The 16,504-nt window shown below is 44.9% G+C and overlaps 1 protein-coding gene across 3 annotated transcripts in view; it reads left to right on the top strand.

Annotated features, from left to right (window-relative positions):
• Positions 1-698: 698 nt before the first annotated feature.
• Positions 699-16,504, top strand: part of DPP3 (dipeptidyl peptidase 3) — a 34,085-nt gene continuing 18,279 nt past the window's right edge. Inside the window, exons 1-6 of one of the 3 annotated variants that reach the window (XM_041722309.1) lie at positions 699-846; positions 1,914-2,188; positions 13,625-13,714; positions 14,262-14,399; positions 14,980-15,054; positions 15,671-15,764. In XM_041722309.1, the coding sequence (XP_041578243.1) occupies positions 795-846; positions 1,914-2,188; positions 13,625-13,714; positions 14,262-14,399; positions 14,980-15,054; positions 15,671-15,764 (724 nt within the window). In that variant the 5' untranslated portion in view covers positions 699-794. Of the gene's footprint in view, positions 847-929; positions 1,153-1,910; positions 2,189-13,624; positions 13,715-14,261; positions 14,400-14,979; positions 15,055-15,670; positions 15,765-16,504 lie in introns of those variants that run through there. The other 2 variants (XM_041722311.1, XM_041722310.1) reach the window with 2 other exon arrangements.

Here is a 16,504-nt window from a genome sequence, read left to right as displayed (position 1 = left end):
CAGGCCCAGCGCCAGCACTTGGAAATGCCCTGCCTGGCCCAGGTCATCCTCTTGTGAGTCCATCCAGACATGCAAAAGTGGACCTCAGGGGCCAGCTGTGTCCTGGGCAGCCAGAGGTCACGGGCAGCTTTCCCTTCCATCAGGCATCGGGCAAGCACCAACTGCCAGGCCCCTCGCCCCTTTGTGCTGCGGAAACTAAGGCTCAGAGACGTTTAGCGGCTGCCTTCCAGGCCCTGGCGAATCCGTGGTGGTGCAGTGAAGCACCTTGGAGGCGTTTTCCGTCCCGGTGCGGGCGTGGTCGCCTCAGCTCAAGCCCTGCAGCTCGCCTTGTAGGTTTTCAGTCTCCCAAGAGTCTCCACCCGCTGACCCTCGAATCCAGTGAGGGAGAGGGAGTCACGTTACTTCCATTGTGCAGGCTCCCACCTGCAAAACTGAGGTCCGGGGACCCACAAGAGAGCGACTTTGGGGCTCTGTGGGGAAGTCCCTGCCGCTCCGTCCGTGACACCCAAGCCGCCCCGCACGGACTCGGAGGGATCTTGTCAGCCCAGTCTGCCGGGACTAAGCCGCGGTCAGGCCGGCCACGCAGGTTCGCGGCCGCCGCGCCGGCACCCTCGTTGACAAAGGCCAAGGCGGCGGGGCCATCCCGCGCGTGACCCGGTGGGGCCCGGGAGCGGCGGCGGCGGCGGGCCGACGGAGGGCGCCTCTGCGCGCCTATTGGCTGGAGCTGACGCCCATCCCGGCCCCGAAGCCCGACAATTGGCCACGGGGGGCGGAGTTCATGGAGCCCCCAATGAATGGGGGAGCCGGAAGCAGGAAGTGATTTTGCGATGAAAGCCGCTGCTGCAGGTGAGGAGTTGCTCCCGGGTTTCGGGGTCACAATGCGTCATCCTGGGGGACAGGGCGAGTCTGGACCGAACGCAAGATTATTCCCTTTCTGCTTACCATGCGGTACCCTTTCCGCATTCATCGCGGCCCCGTGGCCAAGGAGTCCCCCGGGCAGCAAAGAGTTAACCCCGAGGGTTGTGCTCTTGGGGGCGGAGCATCCGGAGTGGTGGGGGAGGCTGGACACACTGTCCGCGTTAGGAAGGGCGGTGTGGAGCATGCCCTGGGTCGGCAGAGCCCGGGTCCCAGCGAGACTGTGAGACTTGCGTGGTAAGTTGCGTGGCCTCTCTATGTCTCAGTTTCTCTGTCTGTAAAGTGAGTTTTATTCCAGCTCCGAACTAATGTGGCTCTGTAGCTCCCGTGGCCCAGCACAGGGAGAGACTAGGAGGATGGAGGACCAAAAAAAAAAAAAAAAAAAGGCAGTTAAAAGAATGAGAGTGAGAAAGATTGCACACCCTCCTGATGAGGTTGGAGAACATTATCCTCCCCTCATTTTAGGGAGGTGGAGATTGGGGCACAGAAAAGTGAAGCAACTGACTTTTAGGAGCTTAGGGCTGAATCAGGTTTGGACCTGGGTCTTTAAGTTGGTAGCCTGGAACTCTGTCCTTGTGAACACAATGGTGGGTGGAATTGAAGAACTTACAGGAGAATTCTGAAGAGGAGGCCAGGAAGTCAGAGGAGGAGAGGAGCCTGAGGGACCCAGGCTGGGAGTCTAGAGATGCAGGTCTCTGCTTCTGACCCCTCCCTTGTGTTAGTAGGCAAAGTTCCTAGCCTCTCTGGGCCTCAGTTTCCCCATCTGTAATGCTAAATAGTTAAATTCACACTTTAAGGTTGAAGGGCCCAAGGCCAAATATGACCCACTGGTGTATTTTATAATATCCCTGCATGAGTCAACTAACCTCTGAGCCTCAATTAGCATATCTGTGAATGGGCTTGGGGGAGGAGTAAATGAGACTAGGAGAGTGCAGAGTTAGGTGGGCAGTTGGTGTGTGGTAAATGATGGCTGTGATGATGGTAATGGTTCTCAGCAGGTCCCATGGCAGACGCCCAGTACATCCTGCCCAATGACATCGGTGTGGTTAGCCTGGACTGTCGTGAGGCCTTCCGTCTGCTGTCGCCCACAGAGCGCCTCTATGCCCACCACCTGTCACGGGCCGCCTGGTACGGAGGCCTGGTTGTGCTGTTGCAGACCTCCCCTGAGGCCCCCTACATCTATGCCCTGCTCAGCCGCCTCTTCCGTGCACAGGACTCTGACCAGCTGCACCAGCATGCCCTGGCTGAGGGCCTTACCGAGGAGGAGTATCAGGTCAGTTCTTTTAGGTCATCCAGCCTTTCCTGAGTGGCTTCTGAGTATGAGGGACCACAAGCAGGGGGACAAAGGTCTTTCTCTTTAGATTAGACCAACAGTACAGGAACCTCTCCTGGAGCTTCAGTCTTCTCATCTGTAAAATGCGCGTGAGGGTTGTCTGTACCTCCTAGGGTTACAGTGGCCTGACTTCAAGATAAATAGTGGCTGCTATGAGTGAAGGAAGCAGCTATGGAGACTCAGAGATGGTAGAGGAATGAGTCCAGGGTAGGAATTAGGAGGTCTGAGTACTGGACTAGATCTTCCTTTACCATGTTGTGTCCCTGCCTGTCCCCTGGCTTTTGTTTGTTTGTGGGTCTTTTGGCCAAGTAATACTTTTGTTTAAGATTTTATTTATTTATTCATGAGAAACAGAGAGAGAGAAAGGCAGAGACATAGGCAGAGGGAGAAGCAGGTTCCTTGAGGGGAGCCTGATGAGCTTGATCCTGGGACTCCAGGACTACGCCCTGAGCCAAAGGCAGACACTCAACCGCTGAGCCACCCAGGTGTCCCTGGCCAAGTAATACTTACATGTATTCGTAAGGCATTGCCACAATGCAGAAAGACACAATACAAAACACAAAGATCAGTCATTGGATGCTGGGGTATATAGCCTAATTCCTCTGTCTGTGTATTGCATTCCTACTCCTATACATGCAAACATGTACTAGTTCCTCACTTTGTCACTTACATAAATGAGATCATGTTCTCCATGTTCTTATGAGTCCTGCCTTTTTTTTTTTTTTAATTAAATACCATGTCTTGGAGAACTTCATGGGGCACATATCAATCTACCTCATCCTTTTTGTTGACTGTGAAGCACTCTACTGCTGTGTACATCTTAATCAATTTAATCTTTTCTTTTTGTTGGACATTTAGATTATTCCTGATTCTTCTTAGAAAAGTGCCACAGTGAGCATACTTGTACACCTGTGTGAGTAGGATCTAGAAGTAGCATTGCTGGGTCAAAGGTTCTATGTACATTTGCAATTGATTAATGTTGTTAAATCATCTTTTACGAAAGTTTCACCAAGAATGTATGAGAATATGGCCTGTTTTTATATATGTAAAATAAAGGGTTTGGATTGTTTATCTCTGAGCTGAGGCCCAGGCTGTTTCTTCTACCTTTTTTTAACTTCAGTAATAACATCCCATCTCTAGACTTTGACTTATTCATTAAAAGAGTTAATCACTGGGAAAGTGCGGCCTAGGTAATACTATTCCCAGTGGGATATTTTTGTTTGCAAATAGCAGAAACCCACCTCAGATTGGCTTAAGTAAAAATGAAAATCATGACTTCCAGTTTCTAGTCCAGGGTGTAAGGAACCTACAAGTCACTAATCCGTCCTAATGACAAGTAATAGGTGAACAAACTGGAAAATCAATAACTTTTCTTGTGTCCTTAACAGAAGTGAGGGCACAGGGGCTAACTGCTTGCCCCCAAATTGGAGAGACAGACAAGTGGGTACAGAGAATCAGAACTCACTGGTAAAAAAAATTCATGACAGAATCCTTCCCTAGACCAAGTGCTAGAGTAGGAAAACCTAAACTGTGATTGACAAATTACAGGAGGTCCAGTCAGAGAAGGGGTCTCCACACTTTCGGAAATTTAGGGAATGTTATCTTCAGGATCTTGGTCCTCACAATGAATTTCAGAGAGAAAGCCCCATGCTTCTTGCAGGGGTAGGGGAAATGGAACCATTTTTGGAAAATGCCATAATGTTCTGTTCTTTACAGTTTGCTTTCAGGAGAAACTATATCACCAGAACCTAACCTGCTAGGGTTTTATCAGAGCCTAATTGAGCTGGGTGAAGGAAAATATCCCACTCCAGACAGTTCTAGTCATCCTGTCCCACCTAAAACGGGGAGTGGGGAGACACAGGACTTAGAGGCACATGTGAAGTTCACAGTCCAGAGGTAAAGGCTCACTAAAAGACTGCTGAGACCTAATCATGGGACTGGAGAACGCTTCTCCTGCTCCCACACCTTACCATCCCATTACTGAAGGCCTATTTACAGCAGTTCCTTTTACCCAGTACATCATGTCTGGCTATGAAGAAAAAAGGACAAAACATACTAAAGGCAAGAAACACAGTTTGAAGAGATAAAGCATCAGAAGCAGTTTCAGACATGGCAGGGAGGTTGGACTTATCAGACCAGGAGTTAAAACAACCGTGATTAATATGCTAAGGACTCTAATGGATAAAGTAGATAACATGCAAGAACAGATAGATGGGCAAAGAGATAGAAGTCCTAAGAACCAACACTGCTAGAAGTAAAAAAAAAAAAAACCAAAACAAAAAAAACATAGAAATGAAGAATGCCTTTGCTGGGCTTATTAGTAGACTTGACCCAGCTGAGTCAACTACTAATACTACTCACTGAGCTTGAGGATCTCTCTCTCTCTTGTTTTTTTTTTTAAAAGATTTTATTTATTTATTCATGAGAGACACACAGAGAAAGAGGCAGAGACAGAAGCAGGTCCCACACAGGAAGCCTGATGCAGGACTCGATCCCAGGATTCTGGGATCATGCCCTGAGCCAAAGGCAGACACTCAAATGCTGAGCCACCCAGGCATCCCATCTTGAGGATATCTCAATAGAAATCTTCAAAACTGACAAGCAAAGAGAAAAAAGACTAAAAAACACAGACAGAGTATCCAAGAACCATAGGGCAACTGCAGGAGGTGTAATGTATATATAATGGGAATATCAGAAGAGGAAGAAAGAGAAAACGAAAAAATATTTGAAACAATAATGATTGAGAATTTCCTCAAATTAATGTCGTATACTAAACCGCAGATCCATGAAGCTCAGTGAACACTAAGTAGAATATTAAATGCCAAAAAACTACACTTAGGCATATTTTAAAACTACAAAAAAATCAAAGAAAAAGTACTAGAAGAAGCTGGAGTTAAAATAGATCTTACCTCTAGGGGAGCAAAGATAAGAATTGCATCCAACTTCTCAGAAACCACACAAGCAAGAAGAGAGTGCACTGAAGTATTTCAAGTGTTGAGAGAAAAAGCCACCAGCCTAGAATTCTGTATCTTGTGAAACTCTCCTTCAAAAGTGAAGGAAAAACAGACTTTCTCAGATGAACAAAAATTGAGGTCATGTATTACCAGTAGACCTGCTTTGCAAGAAATATTCAAAGTTCTTCAGAGGAGGGCAGCCCAGGTGGTGCTGCGGTTTGGCGCCGCCTGCAGCCTGGGGTGTGATCCTGGGGACCTGGGATCGAGTCCCACATCCGGCTCCCTGCATGGAGCCTACTTCTCCCTCTGCCTGTGTCTCTGCCTCTCTCTGTGTGTGTCTATGAATAAATAAATAAAATATTAAAAAAAAAAGTTCTTCAGAGGAAAGAAAAATGATAGAATGGTGAATGTTTCAGCTCAAATCTACATAAAAAAGGGAGTACATTGGAGAAAGAATAAATGAAAGTAAAATAAAACTTAATTTTTTTTATTTTTATTTTTATTTTTTTTTTAATTTTTTTTTTTTATTTTTAATCTAAGAGATAACCATTTGTTCAAAGTAATAGCAACAATGTATTGGTTATGTATGCTAATGTTTATATTACATATAATTTACATATTTATACATATATAAAGCCTATGTGTGCTTATATATACATGAAATAAGTGACGCAAGTAATGATGCAAGGGAGAGGAGACAGGAATTAGAATTATTTTGTTATGAGGTACACTACCCATGAGGCAGTATAGTGTTATATGAAAGTACACTTTGATTAATTATAAAGGCATATTGCAAAATCTAGGGCAAACACTGAAAAGTAAAAACGTATAACTGACAAGCTAAGAAAGGAGACAAAATGGACTTATGTAAAAGCTCAGTTAAAACTACAAAAGGAAGAAAAAGAATAGAAGACAAAAAATAGGAACAAAGAACAAGGACACAAATAGAAAACAGTAACAAAGATGGTAGATACTAATCCTACCATATCAGTGATCACTTTTTTTTTTTATCAGTGATCACTTTGAACATCAGTGGTCTACATGTTCCAATTTAAAGACAGATATAATCAGAATGGATCAAAAAACAAGACCGAAATATATATTGTCTACAAGAAGCCTACTTAAATAGAAAGACACATAAATTAAGAGTAAATGCATAGAAGGATGTTTGGGTGGCTCAGTGGTTGGGTGTCTGCCTCTGGCTCAAGGCGTAATCCTGGGTCTGGAGATAGAGTCCTGCATCCGGCTCCCTTCAAGGAGCCTGCTTCTCCCTCTTCTACTTGCTTCTCTCTCTGTGTCTCTCATGAATAAATAAATAAAATCTTTTTTTTAAAAGTAAATGGATAGAGAAAGATATACCATACCAACACTAATCAAAAGAAAGTGGGAGTAGCTATATTAATTTTGCAAATTTCAGAGCCGGGAGAGTTATCAGGGATGAAGAGGGCATTACATACAATAAAAGAGTCAGTTCTTCAAGAAGACAACAGTCTTTAACGTGTATGTGACTAACAGAGCATCAAAATATTTGGGACAAAAACTGATACAACTGCAAGGAGAAATAGATGAATCCACTACTACATTTGGGAGACTGTAGCATCATTCTAGCAGACAGATCTAACAGACAGAAAATCAGTAAGGACCTAGTTGAACTCAACAACACCATCAATCAACTGGATATCATGCACATCTATAGTCTACTTCATCCAACAACAGCAGGATATGTATTCTTGAGCTCATATGGAAGGTCCACGAAGAGAGACCACATTCAGGTCTATAAAACACACACCTTAATAAATTTAAAAGAACGGAAGTAATAAAATATCTGCTCTTAGATGAAAATGGAATTAAATTAGATATGAATAACAGAAAAATATCTGGAAAATCCCCAAATACTTGGAGATTGAACAACATACTTCTAAATAGCACATGGGTCAAAGAAGAAATCTCAGGAGAAATTTAAAAATATTTTGAACTAAGGGGTGCCTCGGTAGCTCAGTCAGTTAAGTGACCAACCTTTGTTCTCAGCTCAGGTCTTGATCTCAGGGTCATGAGTTCAAGCCCCACGTTGGTCTCCACACTGGGTGTGGGGCCTACTTAAAAATATATATATTTTGGGGGATCCCTGGGTGGCCCAGCGGTTTAGCGCCTGCCTTTGGCCCGGGGCGCGATCCTGGAGTCCCGGCCGGGATCAAGTCCCACGTCAGGCTCCTGGCATGGAACCTGCTTCTCCCTCGTCCTGTGTCTCTGCCTCTGTCTCTCTCTCTCTACGTCTATCACGAATAAATAAATAAATCTTAAAAAATATATATATATATATATTTTTTTTTTTTTTGAGGGGGGCACCTGGGTGGTCCAGTTGGTTAAGCATCCAACTCTTGGTTTCAGCTCAGGTCATGATTGCAGGGTTGTGAGACTGAGCCCTACATCAGGCTCTGGGCTTACAACAGAAGCTGCTTAAGACTCTCCTTCTCCCTCTGCTTCCCCCACCCGCATGCACTCTCTCTCTCTCAAATAAATAATAAATAAATTAATATATATATATATATATATACACACACACACACACACATAAACATACATAAATACACATACACACATCAAATATATACATATATATTTTTTGAACTAAAATGAAAACACAACTTGTCAAAATTTGTGGGATGCAGCAAAAGCAGTGCTTAGAGGGAAATTTATAGCATTGAAGCATATATTAGAAAAGAAGAAAGGTCTAAAATCAATCATCTGTTTTCACCTTAGGAAAAAAAAAGAAGAGCGAATTAAATCCAGAAGAAAAGAAAAAGAATTAGAGCAGAAATCAGTAACATTGATAACAGGAAATCAGTAGGGAAAATTAATGAAGCCAAATCTGGTTCTTTGAAAAGATCAGCAAAGCTGATATCTTAGTCTGTTTGGGCTGTTATAACAAAATACCACTTGAGGGCAGGCCGGGGTGGCTCAGCGATTTAGCACCGCCTTCAGCCCAGGGCCTGATCCTGGAGACCTGGGATCAAGTCCCACGTCGGGCTCCCTGCATGGAGCCTGCTTCTCCCTCTGCCTGTGTCTCTCTCTCTCTGTGTGTCTCTCATGAATAAATAAATAAAATCTTTAAAAAAAAAATACCACTTGAGTGGCTTATAAAGAGAAATTTATTTCTCAGAGTTCCGGAGACTGAAAATCCAAGAGCATGGTCCAGTTTGCAAACTGCTAACTTCTCCCTGTGTCCTATCATGGTGGAATGGGTGAACTAGCTCTCTGGTGTCTCTTATAAGGGCACTAATCCCAATGGTGAGGGCTCTTACCCTCATGACCTAACCACCTCCCAAGGGCCCCACCTTTTAATACCATCACTTTAGGGGTTAAAGTTCAATGTATGAATTGGGGTGGGGAACACAAACATTCAGACCATCATGATTGATTAGCCTCTGACCAATCTAAGGGATAGAGAAGTCATAAACTATTAATGTCAGAAATGAAATTTGAGACATCACTATAAATCCCATGGGCATTAAAGAATTTGAGTCAGTAATTAATAACCTTCCCAAACAGAAAGTACCAGGCTCATATGGGTTCACTAGTAAATTATTCCAAACATTTAAGGATATTATGACAATTCTCTATGATCCCTTTCAAAAGAGAGAAACGGGTACCTAGTTGGCTCAGTCGGTTAAGTGTCTGCCTTCAGCTCAGGCCATGATCCTGGAGTCCCAGGATTGAGCCCTGCACTGGGCTCCCTGCTCAGCAGAGAGTGTGCTTCTCCCTTGACCCCTCACCCTGCTTGTGCTCTCTCTTTCACTCTCAAATAAATAAATAAAATCTTTAAAATAGAGAGAGGAGGGATCCCTGGGTGGCGCAGCGGTTTGGCGCCTGCCTTTGGCCCAGGGCGTGATCCTGAAGACCCGGGATCGAATCCCACGTCGGGCTCCCGATGCATGGAGCCTGCTTCTCTCCCTCTGCCTATGTCTCTGCCTCTCTCTCTCTCTGTGACTATCATAAATAAATAAAAATAAAAATAAAAACCCCAGCATATCTTCCAAAATGGCTCTATCATTAAAAATAATAATAATAATAAAAAAAATAAATAAATAAAATAGAGAGAGGAATAGAGGAAATCCTTCCTAATTTATTCAATGAAGCTAACATTATCCTAATTCCAAAACCAGATAAAGGCATTACAAGAAAACTACAGACCAATATCTGTCTTTTACATAGATGAAAAATCCTCAACAAAATATTAGCAAATCAAATCCAACAATGTATAAAAAAACTATACACCACGACCAAGTAGGATTTACTCTGGGTGTGCAAATCGGGTTCAACATTTGAAAATAAATAATTCGGGATCCCTGGGTGGTGCAGCGGTTTGGCGCCTGCCTTTGGCCCAGGGCGCGATCCTGGAGACCCAGGATCGAATCCCACATCAGGCTCCTGGTGCATGGAGCCTGCTTCTCCCTCTGCCAGTGTCTCTGCCTCTCTCTCGCTCTCTGTGTGACTATCATAAATAAATAAAAATTAAAAAAAAAAGAAAATAAATAATTCATCATGTCAACAAGCTAAAGAAGAAAACCATGTGATCATATCAATAGATGCAGAAAAAACATTCAACAAAATCCAGTATTTTAGGAATAGAGGGAAGCTTCCTCAACTTGATAAAGATAAAGCCTATCTATAAAAACCCTATAGCTAAAAACAAAAACGTATAGCTAACATCATATTTAATGGTAAAAATCTCAAAGATTTCCTACTAAGATTAGGAACAAGGCATGGAAGTCCCCTACCACTGCTTTTCAGCATTGTACCAGAAGTCCTACCTAATGCAATAAGGCAAGAATAGGAAATAAAACATGCAGATTGAGAAGGAAAACACAAAACTCTTTGTTCACAGAAGACATGATTGACCATCTTTGCACAAAATCCAAAAGAACTGACCAAAAAATTCCTGGAACTCATAAGCAGTTATAGCAAGGTTGCAGGGTACAAAGTTAATATATAAAAGTCCTTTGCTTTTAATATACCAGAAAGGAACAAGAAGAATTTGAAATTAAAACCATAATACATTTCTAATAGCACACAAGAAAGTGGAATATATAAGTTAAAAAATACAAAACAAAACAAAACAAATACAAAACATATATAAAACTATGAGGAGGGATCCCTGGGTGGCGCAGCGGTTTGGCGCCTGCCTTTGGCCCAGGGTGCGATCCTGGAGACCCGGGATCGAATCCCACATCAGGCTCCCGGTGCATGGAGCCTGCTTCTCCCTCTGCCTGTATCTCTGCCTCTCTCTCTCTCTCTCTGTGTGACTATCATAAATAAAAAAAAAAAAAAAAAAACTATGAGGAAAACTACAAACCTGATGAAAGATATCAAAGAACTAAATAAATGGAGAGAGAAACCATGTTCATAAATAGGAAGATTTAGTATTGTCAAGATATTAGTTCTTCCCAATTTTATCTATAGATTCAATGCAACGTGAATAAAAATCCCAGCAAGTTATTTTATTCTCAACACAATATTGGGGAAAGAGTGAAGAAGAATAAAGTTGGAGGATCAGCACCATTCACTATAGACTTACTATAAAGCTATAGTAAATCAAGACAGTATGGTGTTGGCCAAAGGACAGACAAATCAATCAATGGAATAGACCAGAAATAGACCCCCATAAATTCAGTCAACTGGTCTTTGACAAAGGAGCAAAGCAACAAATGGAGTAAAAATTGTCTTTTCAGCAAATGGTTCTGGAATAACTGGATATCCACATGAAAAAAAAAAAAAAGAGAGAGTCTAGACCAGATGTGAACCAAAAATCAATTCAAAGTGGATCACAGATTTAAATGTTAAATATGGGATCCCTGGGTGGCGCAGCGGTTCGGCGCCTGCCTTTGGCCCAGAGCGCGATCCTGGAGACTCGGGATCGAATCCCACATCGGGCTCCCGGTGCATGGAGTCTGCTTCTCCCTCTGCCTGTGTCTCTGCCTCTCTCTCTCACTCTCTGTGTGACTATCATAAATAAATAAAAATTTATAAAAAAAAAATGTTAAATACAAAACTGTAAAATTCCCAAAAGATAACATAGAAAATCTAGATGACCTTGGATATAGAGATGACTTTTTAGGTAGAAGTCCAAATATAATCTGTAAAGAAATAATTGATAAGCTGGGCTGCAATGTCATTATTTAAAAAGATTTTATTTATTTAAGAGAGAGAGAGAACACCAGCAGGGGGAGGGCAGTGGAAGAGGGAGAAGCAGGCCCTCCCCTGACCAGGGAGCCTGATGCAGGGCTCCATCATGACCTAAGCCAAAGGCAGACACCGAACTGACTGAGCCAGCCAGGTGCCCCTAGACTTCAATGTAATTTAAAAGTTCTGCTTTGTGAAATACACTGTCAAGAGAATGAAAGTCAAGCCACAGAAAAAATATTTGCAAAAGATGTATTTGATAAAAGACTATTAGCCAGAATATATATAAAGAACTCTTAAAATTTAACAATAAGAAAACAAGCAACCCAATTAAGTAGGCCAAGACTGTAACAGATACTTTACCAAAGAAGATATACAAATGGCAAATAAGTGTTTGAAGACATGTTCCACATCATATGTCATTAGGGAATTACAAATAAAAATAACGAGACAACCACTACACACCCATTACTTTGCCAAAATCCAAGACACTGACAACACCCAGATGGTGTTATGGATGTGGAACAACAGGAATTCTTGTTTATTGCTGGTGAGAATGCAAAATTATACAGCTACTGTGGAATGTAGTTTGACAGTTTCTTGCAAAAGAAACCCACTCTTACTATGTGATCCAGCAATCATGCTCCTTGGTATTTACTGAAGTGAAATCTTGAGGTAAAGACTTATGTCCACACAAAAACCTGCACGTGGATGTTTGTAGCAGCTTTATTCATAATTGCCAACAGTGGGAGCAACGAAGATGTCCTTCAGTAAGTGAATTGACAAATTTGGTCCATCTAGACAATGGAATATTATTTGGTGCTAGAAAGATATGAAGTATCAAGCCATGAAAAGAGATGAGGAAAGTCAAATGCATAGTAGTAAGTAAAGGAGCCACTCTGAAAAGCCTACATACATTTAATTCTAAGTATAGGATATTCTGGAAAAGAAAAAACCATGGAGATAGTAAAAAAAAAGATCAGTGGTTGCCAGGCATTGAGAGGGATATATAGGGCAGTGAAACTACTCCATAGTACAGAGTAATGTATCTACATAATAGTGGGTATATGCCATCCATTTGTCTAAACCCATAAAACGTACAACACCAAGAGTGAACCCTATTGTAGACTATGGTCTTTGGGTGATGATGTGTCTGTGTAGGTTTATCACTTGTAACAAATGTGCCACTCCAGTGGGAGATGTTGATAATAGGGAGGGCTGTTCGTGTGGGGGCACAGAGGTACATGGGAAATCTGTATACTTTTTGCCCAGTTTTGCTGTAGATCTAAAATTCTCAAAAAAAAAAATCTATTTTTAAAAAGAGTTCTAGTCTCCCATAATTGAAAAGTCTAGAGCTAGGGCAGAATTCAGTCATGGCTGGATTCAGGGGCTCAGTGATAGCATTTTTTTTTTAAGATTTTATTTACTTATTTATTCATGAGAGACACACACACACAGAGGCAAAGACAGGTAGAGGGGGAGCAGGCTCCCTGGGGAGCCCGATGCAAGACTTGATTCCAGGACACGAGGATTACTCTCAACCACTGAGCCACCCAGGTGCCCCACTGATAGCATTTTGATGCACTCTTCATCTCTCAGCTTTGCTTTCTTTCCTCACTCCAGTAGGGGAGGTCGAGGGACTCCAAGCTTGATGATCCCTAGTATAGAAACAGGCTCTCTGCCACTAGGAAATTGCCTGGATAGGGCTCCTACTGTCTGGCTTGAGCCCGTGCCTACCCCTGGAGTCAGAGAAGGGAGATCCCCCTCCTTCCCAAGAGGAAGATTGAAGTCTTGTTGCCAGAGGAAGGGAGAATAAGTTTTGGGCCTGCAAAAGCTGTAGAGCAGATGATCAAGGTCCCTCCAGGTCTAACATTTGATGCTTCCAATGCCAGCTGCCTGCCCTGTGGGGCTTTCTGCAGAAGGAGGCAGAGGCAGTGTTTACACTTCAGAGGTCATATGGAATGGCCGCGAGTAGCTGAGAGGGTGCTGGGCATAGCAGGAACAGGGTGGCTGTCTTTGGGAGCTACCGAGAAGACCAGTTTGGCTGGACAATGGGAATGTGAAGATTGGTCTATGAAAGTATATTGAGGCCAGACTGGAGCCTCCCAGGATCTGAGTCCTGCCCCCAGATTTCCCAGCCTCACCTATACTGGTTCCTCCAGGTGTTAACATCTTAGGAGGGAATCTCCCTGGGGTTGGGGGAGGCTGTGCTTCTGTGTCTCTGATGTCCACCTCCCCCTAGGCATTTCTGGTATATGCTGCGGGTATCTACTCCAACATGGGCAACTACAAGTCCTTTGGCGACACCAAATTTGTTCCTAACCTGCCCAAGGTGAGTTGGGAGAGTGCCGGGGAAAGTAAGGAATTTGGGGCTGGCGGTATGGTAGTGGGGGCCTAAACGGAGGGAACCTTGACCCTGCCACTGCCATGCTCCTCACATATAATGGAAAAACAGTGTTTCTTCTTGACTGTGCTGACCTGAGGGCATCCAAGGGAGGGATGTGGAAGTGCTCTGGGAACATGAAATGCTTCCAGAAATGGAACCTGGTCATCACGGGGGATGGTGGAGAGGCCCAGGTATGGAGAGTCCGTCATTGGGACTGTGGCGCTCAAGCCTATCTGGGGCAGAGGCAGTTCTTACACCTGGGCTTCCCGCACTAACTGTATACACAAGTTGCTTGGCCATCTTGTTGAAATGCAGTTTCTGACTTAACGGTTCTGTAGTGGGGCCTGAGGTTCACCATTTCTTGAGCAACACCAATGCTGCTAGTCCATCAGTCACACTTTGAGCCAGGTCTCAGACTGTGGGAGAAGAGCTGGGGGCTGGATGTGGAGGATCCGGAAGACAGGTTTGGGTGCTATGGCCTTTTTCCCTGCAGGAGAAGCTGGAACGAGTGATCATGGGGAGTAAGGCAGCTCAGCAGCACCCGGAAGGAATCAGGAGCCTCTGGCAGACCTGCAGGGAGCTCATGTTCTCTCTGGAGCCAAGGCTTCGACACCTCGGGCTGGGGAAGGAGGTGAGGCCCCCAACCATACGGAGTGTGCAGGGCATCCTTTGCAGTCACCTGGCATGGAGGGGAGGGTACCGGGTACTGGGCAGGGACGCAGTGGGCTTTGGCTCACGCTCTTGAGGCAAAGCTGCCCCCCACCACGGGCTTCAGTTTTGTCATTTGTAAACTATGAAGCAAGTTGGATGGAATACTTCCTGAATGCCTTTCTGGTTCTGACATCCTAGGGAGGTGTATGCAGAAGGGAAGGAGAGAAGAGCTGAGCTGAGAGTTAGAGGGAACTGAGGAGGGGAAGATGGGCCAGGAGGGATCCCAGGCTTCCCGCCTCTGGAAGCTATCTAGCAACTGCCTGTTGTGAGGGCCATGGCAAGCCTTCAGGGTGGGCCAGCCCAGGAAAGGCTGGAGCAGAGCTGCAGGGAGGCTGGAGATGGGCCTCTGTTTGTGATTTGTGTTACAATTTTTTCCCCTGGAAACAGATCGAGGAGGCAGGGTGGGGGATGCTGGGAGGGGATACAGGAAGCAGGGGGCTGAGGGTAATGTGTCTTGACCCTGGCAGTTCCTCCTTTCCATCTGTCCCCTTCCCTGACAGGGAATCACTACCTACTACTCTGGGGATTGTACCATGGAAGATGCCAAACTGGCTCAAGATTTTCTGGACTCACAGGTTTGAGGGTTGTAATATTGGTTTGATGGGGCCCCCTTGCCATTGGCACCCACTCCTGGGTCTCAGCTTGGGTCTAGAGACACAGTATTTTGGGTGTTTGAAGTAGAAAAGACTAGTCTTAGAATCATTGTTTAAGAGCTGGCATGGCTCCAGTGAAGATGTGCCCATGTGTGCCAGCGATAGAGCTGCTCCCAGGCTGAAGGCCTCATGACAGCCTCAGGGCAGGATGGTGCAGAAGATTAGAGCTGCTTCCGGTTGGGCCCTGGGCCTGAGCTCTAGACTCCTAGGGTCTGCTTCCCAGCAGCCGTGTAACCAGTTTCCATGTCTGCTGCCTCGTGTGGCCCTGGGTTAGCCGAGAGCGTGTAGTGCTTGACACAGGGGAGTCAGCACTTAGTAAAAGTTAGGGCTCAGCATATGGAGTAGAGTGGGAAAGTCTGGCCTGGCCTGCCCACCTGCCCTCTCCCCATCGCAGTGGACTTAGCCAGGTTCCCCCAGAGGCCCCAGCCTGCTTTGCCTCTGTACCTTCCTTCCCTGGTGTGGACCCCTTTTCCTCCCACCTTGCAGCCCGTTCTGGACTTACTCTCCTTCCCCAGACCTCTGCCCTGCTCTCTTCTAGAACCTCAGTGCTTACAACACGCGACTCTTCAAGGGTGTCAGCCTGGATGGGAAGCCCTGCTACGAGGTGCGGCTGGCTTCTGTGCTTGGCATGGGTGAGCTGCCTCACACACCCCTTCTAGTCCTGGGCCCAGGAGGGTTGGTGGGTTCTGCAGGGAGTAACAGTCATAATAGTTACAGGACATAAAAAAAAAAATAGTTACAGGACATATTGACTGCAGACTTACTGGTCACTGTGTTCATGATGTGCTCTGTGCATGGTACTACCTGTGAGGGGACCCTAGCCCTGGGGCTGGCCATGACAGCAAAGATACAGGGGAAGTACAAGGACAGAGAGAGAGGTTCCATGCCACTTGGAGGGTGTTACTGCTGCGAGCCTCTGATGGTCCCTATCCTTCAGGTAGTGGCACAAAACACAATAATCCATGTGAATAATGGGAATAGAGGCTGGGCCATATGCCCCATAACAGGCTAGAAGTCCAAACTGCGCATCAGTGAGGGCTTCCTGGAAGAGGTACCATATGGATTTTTGGAGGTTCAGGACCTAGAGATGGCGAATGTCCTAAAGTCTGCTTCCTGAATATCTCTCAAAGAGCCCTCCAAGGGCTCTATCATTCAGAACTCTTCATAAGTGAAGAGTCTATTGCATATTTGCCTAAACCAGAAGGGGACTTAACAGACTTGGGTAATTAAGAAGCCTAGAGTAGGATGGCTTCAAGCACAGCTAGACCCAGCTGCTCAGACAGTATTCTGAGGAATTTCTCTCTCTCTATCTCTTGGCTCCATTCTCTGACTTTATCCATGGCATGTTCCTCCCACACAGGGCCTGATAGTC

Source organism: Vulpes lagopus, chromosome 11 (assembly GCF_018345385.1).
Source record: "Vulpes lagopus strain Blue_001 chromosome 11, ASM1834538v1, whole genome shotgun sequence".
In the NCBI taxonomy this organism is placed as follows: domain Eukaryota; kingdom Metazoa; phylum Chordata; class Mammalia; order Carnivora; family Canidae; genus Vulpes; species Vulpes lagopus.
This window is presented reverse-complemented; position numbering and strand designations above follow the sequence as displayed.